General features: G+C 47.7%; 1 protein-coding gene across 5 annotated transcripts in view; it reads right to left on the bottom strand.

Annotated features, from left to right (window-relative positions):
• The window catches only part of LOC138468321 (exportin-5-like), a 2,334,215-nt gene that overhangs the window by 1,090,663 nt on the left and 1,229,470 nt on the right, over positions 1-14,082 (bottom strand). For all 5 annotated transcript variants that reach the window (XM_069608827.1, XM_069608826.1, XM_069608825.1 and 2 more), the window contains exon 21: positions 3,915-4,030. In XM_069608827.1, coding sequence (XP_069464928.1) covers positions 3,915-4,030 — 116 coding nt within the window. The remainder of the gene's footprint in view (positions 1-3,914; positions 4,031-14,082) is intronic.

Here is a 14,082-nt window from a genome sequence, read left to right as displayed (position 1 = left end):
GCACTGCCACCACTGCCATCAACTTGGTGAAGACCTTCGGGCGGAGGACAACCCGAATGGTAGGACTCGAAACTGATAGTGCGAGTCGCCAACTACGAACCTCAGGTATTTTCTGTGCTTGAGCTGGATTGGCACATGAAAATAAGCATCCTGGAAGTCCAATGACACCAACCAATCCTGAAGTTGAAGGGCCTGAAGGACCTGAGAAAGAGTAACCATCTTCAACTTGTCCTTCATGAGGAGCTTGTTCAAGCCTCTTAAATCCAAGATGGATCTCAGTCCTCCGTCCTTTTTGGGAATCAAAAAAATATGGGGAGTACCATCCCTTGTTCTTCTCTGCTACAGGTACTGGTTCTATAGCACCTTTCTCTAGCAGGGTTAAAATTTCCTGCTGTAGGAGCGGGTCTGGAAGCTTCAAAGAGTGTCTCCCTGGTGTATTGCTTTGAGGTTGCATTAGAAAAGGAAGGCAGTACCCTTGGGCTATTATTTCCAAAGCCCAAACATCTGAAGTAATGGCGCGCCATTCTTGCAGATTCCGGGACAGCCTGCCTCCCACAGGTGTCTTGTGATGCAAGTCCTCAAAGTGGTTTTGTGGCGGTTGCTGCGGCCGCTGATAAAGAGGCTGCAGCTGGGGCTGGCTTAGGTTGCCTAATAGCAGCTCCTAAAGATTTGGCAGCCGCTTTTGAGGTCTGCAACGTCTCAAGGCTCTCGTCGGCCTTGTTGCCGAAAAGGTGAGACCCGTCAAAGGGCATGTTCAAAAAGACTGTTTTTCACATCTGGTGCAAAACTCTACTTTCGCAACCACGCAAATCTGTGCATCACTGTGCTAGTGGCCATGTACCTGCTCACACTATCTGCAGTGTCCAATCCAGACTGAAGGGATTCCTGCATGGCCTCCTTTCCATCTCTAACGATGGCTAGGAATTCTTCCTTTTCTTCCCCCTTCTGCTATGTGTTCTGCCGCCATTGCAATGCACTCCCACAGAGTGTATGAAAATTTTGCCAAGGCAGATGTGGAGTTGGACGATTTTAGCACCATACGCCCAGCTGAAATCGACACGCTTGTCCCTATCCGGGGGATGGAAGGGTACGCCACCTTATTTGAAACTGTGGCTGCCTGGACCGCCAGACTCTCTGGAGTAGGGGGGTTGGACAGATAGCCAAGGTCGCTACTGGAAGGGCAGTATTTTGAAGTGAGGGACTTATTCACAGGAGGAATGGAGTCCGGGGTCTCCCAATTTTTGGCCACCCTATTTATTAAGGCTACATGGAAGGGTAAAATCGGATCTTCGGTGGGGCCATGATCCAATATGGCAGTCAGGTCCTCCTGGATGAACTGAGTTGGTGGTTTAGCCCATCCTAAATAATCGACCACCTTTGTCATCAGCTGCCTGTATGAAGGACTGGCATGTTCCTGTGGTTCTGGTCTGCCAAAATCTGTCTCGGGTGAAGTGTAAATTCCACTTGCGTTATGCAAGGTTTCCACTAAATCCCTCATTCTGCTTTCCTCAGAAATCAGACATTCTGGGACATTAGGGTGCCATACTCTAGGCCAAAAGGAACCTCTTTCTCCTCCTCAGGCCTCTTGTTCTTCAAAAATTGAAGTTAAAAAGGACTTAAAATATTCTTTCCTTGACAGAGGTTTATACATTTTTGCTGGAGGAGGTGTTGCAGTAGAGGCTGAAGGCTTTGCTGCTATTTTGACAGTTTCTGACTGAATTGGATCCTTTGAAACATTCGACGCGGAGGGCTTCGGGGTCGACAAAGGCGTTGATGGCGCAGATGAAATACTAGTCGTCGATGGAGCTGGCTTCAAGGGCGTCGAGACGCTCTTCGAAGGCTCGCCCTACGAGGTGTGTCGGGTTCCGGACAGCGTCCGTGACCTCGAGCGGTCGACTCAAGCAATCTTTTTCGTTTGGGGTCCAGGAGGGTTCCCTATCTTTCCTCCTTCGATCACCCGGGCCCGAGAGTGCGCGAGTGTTGGAGTGCTGGAATGGTAACGCTCCCGGCCGGCTTCCGAGGAAGGCACGACCGAGGCTTAGCCTTTTCAAAAATATCCATCATTTTAATTCTAAATGCTTACCATCCTTTGTAGGTAGAATGTTTTGTGGGGCATTTAATTCTCTTGGGGTATTTGTGCAAAGACGAGGTGGAAGGGGACCGGTGGCGTCTTTTTTGTTGACTTCTTCGTCCTAGACGAAGAGTGGTGTGAACCACTTCAGGACCTATGCTTTTGCCTTTCACGTCAAGGAGATTTCTCCTCATGGGATTTCGACTAAACGCTTGAGTCTTTTCGGTCTTGTAGTTTTCCCTTCCTCTCTCGCAAGGCCTTGCCCGTCATTGCCTGACACTTCGTACAGGCCTCCATGTCGTGGCCTTCACCGAGGCACCACAGACATTCTCGGTGCAGATCCGTGATCGACATTTTGGACCCGCAGGATTTACATTTCTTGAACCCCGAACGCGGGGTAGTCGGGGGTCGACGACGAGGACATCTCGAATATCTACGTCATAGAACTATCGAGGCGTGCCGAGTCTCCGAAGCAACACATACTGCGGAAAAACGAGACCGAGGTCAACGAGCGCCACGCATGCTACTTGTATACCCAATGACATCACTCTCGACGGAGGACTTAGACTCGACGACAGACGCCCTCTGCCGACAAACATTTCTGAAGAAATAAAAGCTGGGCGAATACATCTAAGATGAGGAATACATTGGTGGACAATCTATTTAAAATGCAGAATGCAGTCTGCTGTTTCTCAGGAAAGCCAATAGTCAAGGGTTTCTATTATCTCGCCAAGTGAAATGAAAGTTGTTCAGGACAATAACCCCCTTGTGCCTCTTCTCGTTTCCGCTCCTTTCAGCTCCTTGCCCCTTTACACTGGGAACTCCCTGCATCTTTCTATCCACTCCATCTCTACCTATTCATTCCGTTCCTCCTTGAAATCACTCCTTCATTCCCTTCCCTGACACTATTCCCCTTTTTTCCCTTTCTCTCTCCCTCTCTTTCTCCCCCTAGTAACCCATCTTAAGTTTTCTTCATCTCCTCCCTTCTTTCCTATGACCTCTCTTCCTACTATTTACTTTATTCCCTAATCTCCCTCCCTCATCCTTCCTTCGCCACCCCCTCCTCTTTTCCTCCTTTCTCATATGCAAATTGTTCTAAATACTGTTTTTTGGTTTGATTCATATATATTGTTGCTTCTACTGTTCCATGTTTGATGTATCCTTGTTAAACTGTAAAGCGCCTTGGATTAAGGCGCTATATAAAATACAATAACTCCTGAAGTCTGCAGGTACATTAGAGCTTTATTGCATCCAGTTCCAGGGCTCCACTTACTCTTAGGACAGATGGGGGAGGACACTCACTGCTACACTCAGGCACTCACAGCTCATGCCTAACTGCTAGTCATGGAACCATACACGCATCATATTCACCCAACATTCTCCGAGATGTCATTCATCCACATGCACCAAACTTCAACCAGCAGGGAAATGGGCAAGGACGACCAGTGACAAGAAACATGAGCCTCATAAAATCCATACTTGTAGCGATATAACAGTTTCCCAGAGGCCTACCAAGTGCCAGCATCAGATGCCTGGTCTCCCTAGTTGTTGTCTAATGCGAAGTTCAAAGTTGACAACAAGGGAAAACACAGGGCTGAATAAAAAATAGAAAAGAATGTACAATTTAGATACTGAATTAATCAACAAAAGAGATTGTGTACTAATTTGCTGATTATTTAGACATGGTGAAAAGGTAAGTAGACTGCAGCATCTCCTCACTGCAAACTAACAGCCATCACATGACTAGGGGGCATGCTATGTTGTCACTACTAATGTAAAATCAACACAGACAAGTTAAGATACAGAAACAAGTATTAAAAAAAAGAAAATTATCATCGTTTACCCAAACTGGATGTATTCTTGACTCTCCGCACATCCAGAGGACCGGCCATTAATCCTCCCACTACCCTTGTGGACATCTTTGCTACCTTGCTTGGCAAGTAGAGATTATTTTGGGTCCTGAAATAAAGAAATATAGCATCCTTACAGGTGGTTCAAACAGACCCAGGTGCACCACATTCAGCAAATAAAGGGGCTCTTAGTATCAGTGTGACGTCATTGTTTAAAATAGTCACTTTAGAAGAAATAACCAGGTTGCTGTAACACACAAAGAGGAGCCTCCTTTAAAACTCGAAACTAACCTTGACTGACCTAGAAACAGGAAGTTTTTAAAGCAGGATTTGAATAAGTAAGCAAAGACAAAAAAATTCCCTAAGAAATAATTTCTTAATTTAACAAAATGTTTTTATTTCCCCAAGCCAATATTGTTGCATGTAAACAGTGAGCCGCAATTCTTACAACACCGACACAAATCCCAAGTGCAACAAAAACATTGACCTCCAGAATACATGGTGCTGCAGCACACGCGCAGAAAAGCGAGATTCCGAAAGCTACACAGTATGCAACACACAAAGATTACACAGAGAAGAAACTGGTCAATCATAATATTTTATTGCAGAGACTACCAAAGTATCGAGCATAAAAAGGGGGCGCTAAGGCGTAGTATGAATGTAACCAGCAGACACCTGAAATGAACAATCACCAGCTAGCGGTCCTGGGAGTACTCATCTCAGACACACCGGTTCGGACAAAGACTTTTGCCCATGGTACCAGATCTTGCAGAACTGAGGACTGAACATTGCAGATTCTGTTTCAGATGGGCCATTGTTCTGATGATTCCACCGCAGCATGGTACCTCTTATGTTGAACTGCCTCATTTCTTCATCCATGAACACATGAGATTCCATTAACAGGCACACATGCAGAGATTGTTCTGAAAGAGACAGGCTGGCTTCACAGGGCGTAGTCCTGTGTCCTTTCCACTGAACAGTGTCCATGCACTCTTTAGTGAGATGTGCCCTCCAGCATTTCTGCTTACCAATGTAAAAATCACCAATGAACAAGATGAATCCTAGTGAGATCTCGGATATATCGGCCAGCCACTAAATGCTGCTACTGTAGACCGTGAAGGGAAAGCACTGGTGCGCATACACCTTTGCTGGAATTCTTTTATCTCTCTAGATTTTTGATGATCCCTCCAAGTGTTTGGGAATCAGACATTGGCACGCTAGTTCAGTGGGTTTAGTGCCTACTGCAATCAGCTGTATACTCTCCAGGTAACCGGCCCAATTCCATGTAGCCTTTCATGCCTCAGAAGTGAAAAATGAAATATCTTTCATGTGGGTAATATTAGCGTGTTTTATTCAAACCAACCAGCCTTTGAACTGTGCAATATGGAGAAAAAACATGTTGACACTTTATTTTTCTGGTAGTCACAACTGTTGATTTTAAGATTACTTGGTCTCCTATCACAACATTCATCCATATTCATAAAAAGCAGTTTCATCTGGTTACAATTCTGGTTGTTTTCATCCTCAATTTGCATGGTTAATCTAAAGATCATTTAAATGACTGGCTTCCTTTCCTAGTTAGTTTTCAGATGGTTAAGCCACTCCCTGCAAGCAAGTTTCAGCAACGCGGAGACCCCCTATCATCTAATAACTTCTCCTCCCGCTTCTCTCGTTTAGCTACGATCTGGCCCAAATATGCCATGCATGATCTTTCACCATTAACAAGCAGCTGAAACATCTCCAGAAATGACAGGGTCATCCATATTACGTCCTTATCACCGACTGCATATCTATCAGTCGGCAGCAGGAATAATGAACAGCCATTCACCATTGGTGGTTTCTCAGACCGATAGCCAGCTTACTTTGCCCTTCGATCATAGGGCTGATGTATGTCCATATATCAGTAAACATTGGCAAATGTTCCAGCAAGCATAGCAGTAACGTGCCTATTGCAGCCTGTGAAGGGAAGGCAACATCTCCCCCAAATGTTTGCCCCACTCGTCTAGCATTTCTAAGCAATAAAAGGACCACACCCAAATCCTGAGAAAAAGCATTCCTCAAGCCTGAGATTGCTCCTATCTAACAACCACTACCCCCTACTCGGCCAGGCCTTGCCTAAAGTGAGCATTAGCCATAACCCAACACCATCAGCCAGAAATCCTTGACTAAGGGCTTGTGACAAACACCCCACATGCCACAATATGGTGCATTAATACAGTCTGTTCACAAGACTAACATTCTAAATCCACAACGTATTCCACCCAGCCACCAAATCTTTGTTTTCAACTCAGCAACTGAAATGGATTATTCCTCCAGGGACCACTCATGTCCAACTCCTGTAAAATGCCTTCGTATCCACCACATGGTATGGTCGAATCTGTACCTAGACATCAAGAATCCTGTCAGGCTCATGCTGCCAACACCTGTCAAGGGGAAAGAAAAAAGCAGAGCGTAAAACAGGAGCCAATCGAACCAGCTCTTTTACCAGTTTTTCATTATAAGCAGTATACCTGAATAGCACCACTATTGTCACTATCCAATACTTACCAGTATCACAGCCCAATCACAAGCTCACAGCTCTATACTGGAGGCTAACTGTGGGTGGACCTACTGCTGCTTGCAGTACTTCATCCAACAGAATCCTTCCCCGTTACAATTGCACCTGCCAAAGGATTTGGTGTTTCAGACCAGTTGCATTAACTCATTCCAAGATTGTGCTTGAGAACCTGTTCTTTGGATCTTCTGCCATCTGTGCTTCTGTGCTGCCCGTCGCTCATCCGGCATAGAATATGACCAATGCTGAATCAAAAAACACAAACAAGATGAATAAAAATGGAGTCCATGTTTTCCACCACTAGCACATTATTTGTTCTTTTATCCCCCATGTTGAGAACATACTGTAGATAGAGCTACTGAGGAAAAATGAGTACTTATTCTAAATTATGTACAACCACCCACCCCCCCCCCCACACACATTCCCACTGGTAGTCATGGTGCCTCTTGGAGTGATTATAGGAGCTTTCTTCTTCTCCGATACATTGATGTATCATAAGGTGATGCTGCCACTATTGTATCCTCTTGTGAGCCACCAAGAGGTATGTGGGTTATGCTCCGCATGTAAGCTGTGGCAGATCAGTTCAGAAAGCACCCATTCTGACCACATTGGCATGGATCTTCCAGTCAAGATCACACATTAGTCTAGATCTAGATGTGTGATGTTTCCATGCCCACACCTGATGTTTGTGTATTTTGCATGTTGGGCATTGTCTGGCCATTGCCTTCTGAAGAACTACTTACACCATTTGTGGCAGTCCAGCTAGCCTACTGGTGGAGGATTACTATAACTTCACAGCAATCCATACCATGCACCACACGGTTGTTTCGTTAAGTTGGCAACAAACATGAGACAGCTGTGTAACTAAAACATCTATCATTTGTTATGTGAGCTAAATGCGTTGTGGGCAATGAGAGGGATTGGTGTTTCTAGCTGAATATCTCCCAAAAGGGAGGTTCCAACCACCAACCCACCATCTCAATGCACATATTGCAATTTATGTATGATCAGAAACGGTCCAGTAAGGTTTATCCGCATTTCTTCTCAGGGCCCACACAGGTAGTTTTAACAGCTAACCATCCCACCAACCACATGCCTGGAGGCAAAAAGGGACAGTAAGTAACATGGATTGCATTCCCCCTGACACTGCCGCCTAAGGGACAAAGAAGGATTCTCAAGGCTAGATGGGACATTGTCTTTTTCACCGCAAAGATGGGCTTCAGAATTTAAGATTGCCTTCTCACATCAGTGTACTTCCAGTCCCCACCTATATATTTAGCCCAACCACCAGTTGCATAGTTCTTGCACCAAGCACTAACAGAGTGACACTGGCATATGCACATGGAGTCTGTCTGGGCAGATGTGAAGGAGAAGAGCTAAGGACTAAGATGACTGGAATTATCATGAACCTCATATAAACCAATTATCTTCTTGGTGATTCAGGTTCTCCTAGTCCTTGATCTTTCTCCCCTTCACGACTGGTTGGTGAAGACAGCCTGCGTCCGTACGCTGTCACAGTCTGCTGAGCACAGTCATTGCTTTGCATGCCAGCACTGCCAAGGCACCTATGCACCACCGACCAGCACATCCAGTCCCCTTCCATTTTTCCCCGTCAACCTGAGGTGTTTGTGGTACCACATATCCTCATTAGGGATTGCAGAGTCAGGTATAGTGCATCAGAAAGTACTGGAACATTTTCACCATCAGGGGATGACGTGTGCTTCGAAGCTGACCCCACCCCCCCTCCAACAGTCCAATCCTTGGCTCTGGAAATCACAGCATTCAGCTCCTATATAGGGCACACCACAAGCCGTAACCCCAGTTGCAACCATTTTCCCCCTTGCTCTGTGGCTAAGGATGCAATACATTAAAAATAAAGACATATGCTCGTTCTCCTACTGTGCCAAATGCTCAATGTGGGGTAGGTTGGGAAGGCGATGAGGAATCTGTGGGAGGAGAATCCATCAGAAAGAACATGACCCGGAATAATTAATTTCTTCTTCCAATGGGTTGTGTCTTCCCACATCTTTCTCCTCTTAGACTCCCTAAACAGTAAGTGAACACAGAGTGGAGAGAGTGAAGAAATAATCCAGTCTGAACAGTTTTGGAGGTCTGCTCATCCACAGTGAGCATCTTCAGAAGCCATGGAGTCCAGGGAGTAATTCCACCCCTTTTGTAATGCTGAGGTGGATGCAACCCCCTGGTAGAATGTGCCATGCATTCTGAATGCAGAAGATAATCCATCTCGATATGGACTTTTTGGAAACTGCAGAGCCTCGCCTAGTTCCTGCAAATGCTACAAACGGTCGGTTGTCTTGACTTGGCCACTTAAAAACTAAAGAGCCTCTTCGGGTCTCAGTGGCTTGGTTTCAACGTGGCTCCAGGAACGTTTCGGGCAAGTGTTCTCATTTTAGAACTCAAATCCCACTGTGCACCTGGAAGTAACCGAAATCCTGGGCTGGAGCCAAGAAAACAAAATCAAGAACGGTCAGGAAACGGGCTGGAATATCCATGCCAAAAAACAAAAAGGCATCCAACAGCTAACTGGGCGTCAGACGGACACAATGCGAATGTTTGGCCAGCAGAAAAAACAGAGACTGCATCCAGACACAATATGTGAGTGAGAATTGTACCAGTTTGTGAGAGTAGTAGTCAGGGGAGATAGGGAGTGGTGGTAGTAAGGAGTGAGTGTGGGGAGAGAGGAAGGATTGCACAGAGGGTGCATTAGTAGGGAGCAAGTAGAAGGGTGCAAGAGAGAAGTGAGGGGGTGAAAAGAGTACCGGGAGAGTAAGCAGGGCACTAAATCCCTGGATGGATGAGCAGGGCACCATATTGCACAGTACTGAGTGAGAAGAGGAGCATAGACAGAGGTGGGGGCAAGTAGTGGTGCACATAGTAGTAGTAGTGGGGTAGTGTTAGTTTCACCCAAAAAGACCGAAAGCATATCCTTGAATGCGCGATTTGACCGAATTTCGGCTGCTTGAAAATTCCAAACAGCCAAAAAGTTTGACCAAATCACACGCATTCAGTGCTGGGGGCTGCATGGGTGTCCCCTGCATCCTTGCTCACTGTATTGTGAGCAGGAGGGGCCCCCGCAGCCACCCCCCACAAAACAAATAAGAAAAAGCACTGCTGGGGCGTCCCCCGCATCCCCTGCTCACTATACTGCAGGACTTTGAGTTGCGGTTCCAGGGGACAACACTGCAGTGGTCTCGAAAAAAAAACGAAAGGACCCTGCGGTGCCGGTTCCCGATTTATAACCTCGGTCTTTCAACCCCAAACCGGGAAGATCAGTCAGTGCTTAAAGAGGAGAGTAGTAGGATGTGGAGAGGGAGTAGTAGTAGTATTAGTGGTGGTGGGGAGAGTACCAGTATTGGGCAGAGCAGTGGTTGTGTGGACAGGGGAGAGTAGTAGTGGAGTAATGGAGGGAAAACCAAGCTCATGGTATTTGGCTCCCCCCAATCTAGAGCCAAACTAGATCCGCCTATGCAGCATTTGGAATAAAGAAAATGCTACAGTCAAGGTCTCAGACAAAGTAAAAATCCTAGGCGTTTACTTGCAGGCACCTCTGGGAGCAGATGCGCACGTAGCCTACCTACGACAAACCTGTCGGTACCACCACAAATTGCTGAGTCAATTCAGACCACACCACGCCAGCACTAAATGCATCAAACAATGCCAAATAGTTCAAAACAACACGGTTAGGACTATCAAAGGAAAGTCAAAAAGAGACCACATTACGAATGAGAGAAAAACCTTACACTGGCTACCGATTGCAGACCAAATCACCTTTAAAGCAATGTCACTAGTCCACCACTGCATTCACGCAGCCGCCCCTGAATACCTGAAAAACTCAATCAGTCCGTACGTCCCTAACCAACCTTACGGTCCGAAAACAAAGGACTAGTCAAAACAGGAATCATAAAAAAAGCTAACGGACTAGGACGGGCATTTCCCTCCAGAGCTACCACAAGATGGAATGAACTCTCACTCTCCTTGATACGAGAGCCAAACTATCTCAAGTTCAGAAAAAACCTGAAACCGGTCTTCTTTCATTAAGCGTGCATTTTATGTTTCTCTATACACGTCTGACCACTAATGCTCGAATGTCCCATTCTTTTTATTGTTGTCCTTGTCTCTGTGTCAAGCGCCCTGATGCCTGCGCGCTGCAGCGCACTACAAATACATAAATAAATAGGGGCAAGCAAGATAGAAGGTGGAGGTAAACAGTTGAGAAACATTGAAGAGATGGAGGAGAATGTATCAGGGATTGTGAGGAGAGACAGTGGGTGGAGTAGGAGGGAGAAAAGTAGCAGGAGATAATAGAGTGTTGAAGAAACATAGGGAGAGTAACATCTGCGTGTGCAAGAATAAGACCCCAGTGGGACCTGGGTGTCTGCAAGGCACAAACTTGAGGTCCAGGGAACACATCCAGTCCCCTGCACACAGACTGGCTATGTGCGTGGGAGTAATAATCTTGAATCGTTCCAGCTGTAAAAACAGATTTAGAAATGACAGGTCCAAAAGTACCCTCAGGAGAGTCTGGTTGTTCTAAGGGTACCGCACAAATCCTGGAACAGTGACTGAAGCCCCTGCTTACAAGAGGAACCAGTTCTATTGCTTGCATCTCTAAGAGCGAAAGGACCTTCTGTAAAAGAGCCCGGGAACAGATCTGACAAAGAAGAGGAGAGGATGGTAGAGGCGAAGGAAGAGGAAGACTGAAGCCTGTGGAGACTACGGATAGGGTCCACAGGTTGCTGAAAAGATGCTTCCAGGTGTCCTGGAAAAGAGCCAAACAGTCCCCCACAGTCGAGTTGTGTTCCCCGACCTGGACGTCACTGCTTCTTGGCATCAGAGGGGGGGCCGAGGAGGGGGAGCAGAAAAACCTGTGCAACGTCCTCTGCTGCTTCCTCCTGTTGTCGCTGGGCAACCTATCAGGCCTGCGTGTACCACAGTCCCGGAACCCCTTGTTGCCGTAGAAAGTGCAAGGCTTGAACTGAGTCCTGCCCTGGGACTGAGGGAAGAATTTGACCTGGTGTTGTCAGGATGGCCAAGGACTTGGCGATTTGAGTGGAGGTTTTCTTCTTTGTCAACTCATCATGGGTCAACTAATGAAAAAGGTCCATGCCCTTAAAGGGCAGATCCAGGATCCAAACCTGCACGTCTGATGAAAACTTCATGGTGTCCATCCATGACATCCTTCTCATCTCAACCCGAAGGCACAGCCCTCTGCTGGCTGTATCCATGTCGGAGACCAAAGACTATGAGGTCCTGCGCAATGGCCCGGGCATCCGCCAGACAGGCCTTGAAGGAGGCTTGCTTGTCCAAAGGGATGTCTGGCAAAAATTCCCCGAGCTCCCGCCACAGCTTCTGGTTAGCCGCAGCCAAGAGGGCGTACGCGTTGGCTTGCCACAAGTGCAGTCCTGAGATGGAGTAATCCTGCTTTCCCAAGGACCCATGGTCTTTGTCCTCCTTGGAGAGGCAATTGGAGGTGGCTAACGTGGAAGGAGAAGAAAACGATGGTTTAGAATACGAGGCCGCAGCCACCAAAGAGGAATGCGTCTGCGGCTGTCCAACTTCTTGTTCATCTGGGCTTTGGCCCTGGGCGTCTCCCAGATCTTTCGTTCCACCTGCAGGACATCCTTCGTTTCCCCAAGACCTTTGCTAGCACACCGACTTGTGGGGGGTTTCCTCTGGGAGATGGACCCCCAAGAACTCTGCCAGGCCCTAAAGGTGGTCATGAAAGTGCTTTACGTATGACAAGGGCTCATTCTGGGCATCAGTCATCTTTGTCATCAATTCCCCCCCCTTTGCAGAGACTGAGGGGAATCTGTCCCCCCCCCCCCCAGGTCCAAAGCCGCAGACAGGTCCCACGGCTGTTTAGGGGGCGGCAGTGGTGGTAAAGGAAGAAGTGGAGGGGTCAGAACGACCAGTGGAGGGTCCAGCACCCAGAGCACAGGAGGAACAGGAAGAGTACCCAGAGGAAGGGGCATGGTCGCAGCCCCAACTGCGGGATGACCCCCCTTCACAAAGTCCTTCAGGAGCCCCTACATCTGAGGGGAACGCATGAGGAAGGGGAAGCGCTCGAAGAAGCGGTCCTCATTAGCTTCTGGGTTCCTAGGGGCCAGCCCTCCAAGGCACTGGGCCTCTGCTCCTGGTCAAAGTGCTGAGGTGCCTGGTGCATGTGGCCGTACAGCATTGATGGGTAGATATATCCCTGAGGGGACCAAAAATCTGCACCGTACGATCCGCTGCCTCTTCCAGAGGGAAGGGGGCTGGGATCTTCCTGCAGAGCCCATTTGATGGGCGAATGCATTGGCGGGTCCTGTGCTGGATCTAAGATGGACACCTGCCTTGCATCCGAAGCAGAGGCGTCTACCTCAGATCACTGGCAGGTACTGAGCCCGCAGCCGGATGGCCGGTAGTCTTTACGCTCTGACTCGCGACCTCGGAGCAAGCTCCAGTAGGCTGGACGTCCTCGGCACCTGTGCCGGTAGCCGTGCTGGATCTAGCCGAGGAGAGACTCTTGGAAGTGGCACTTGACGATCCCTTACCCCCGGGTTAGAAGGAGGAGGAAAACTTGATCACCCTTCCAAGGACAGCCCGGAAGAGCCCCCAGGCCCTTCAGCTTGGGAGCCGGTAGCCTTAGCAGCCTCAGACCTGCCAGAACCTGAATCCGAGGAACCCCGATCTGTGGGAACCCGGGGGAAGGCGTCACTGTGCTGTGAAACCATGCTGAACAGAGGGACTAACTTGTCTTGACAAGAGGTTATGGAGACAAAGTCCCTACGGTGGGGAAGAGGAGAAGTGTGGAATATCGCACTGCACTGAGAGAAACGATTCTTCAATGCCTTGTGACCGAGAGCACTGCAGAACGTACATGAGTTCCAGCGGTGGTAGGGCACCAAACACTAGAGTGCATGGTGGTCCGAAGCCGGGAACGAGCGTTCGCATGAGGCAAATCTCGTGAATTCTCCTGCAACCGCAAAGCGCCGGGTGAGGTGAGGCACCAAAGGGAAGTGAAATATGAATAGCAAAAACAACCTGGGAGCATGCTGAATTATAAAAAATTCTCTGCGTTGGCTGGTCTGATACCGTCTATGTGGAAAAAGGGACTGAGGTGAGGCGCAGGAGGGCGGGGCTTCGCCGGGGTGTTCCCACACCCGGGGCCACCAGCCGCACTCTGATAAATTTAAAGAGGATGCTCAATTTTTCACTGCCTATGGTTCCAGTACCATCCCCATGTTGGGGAACGTCCACAAGGATGGAGGAAAGAGGATGGGAAGTATGAGTAACAAAATCTACGAAAACATTGTGAGCATCTCAAATTGACCATTCATAAATGAGGTAATAGACTCCATACATTTTAATGCTAAGGTCATCATACACTATTTGTGTCTCATAACAAGTCACAAGATGCTCCTTTATTACAACGGCGTAGAGGCACAAACAAGGATTATTTAAAGGCATCCATGCATATTAAAATCAAGAGACTAGAATGCTGTTATTGTACGACAAGTTGGAACAAAGCAGGACAGACAGTATAAGGAATACTTGGGAGGTTTAACTGAACTGTCAACACAAAATACAAGTGGGGAATCCAGGAT

This window comes from Ambystoma mexicanum, chromosome 4q, assembly GCF_040938575.1.
Source record: "Ambystoma mexicanum isolate Mex_15411 chromosome 4q, UKY_AmexF1_1, whole genome shotgun sequence".
Lineage (NCBI taxonomy): Eukaryota > Metazoa > Chordata > Amphibia > Caudata > Ambystomatidae > Ambystoma > Ambystoma mexicanum.
This window is presented reverse-complemented; position numbering and strand designations above follow the sequence as displayed.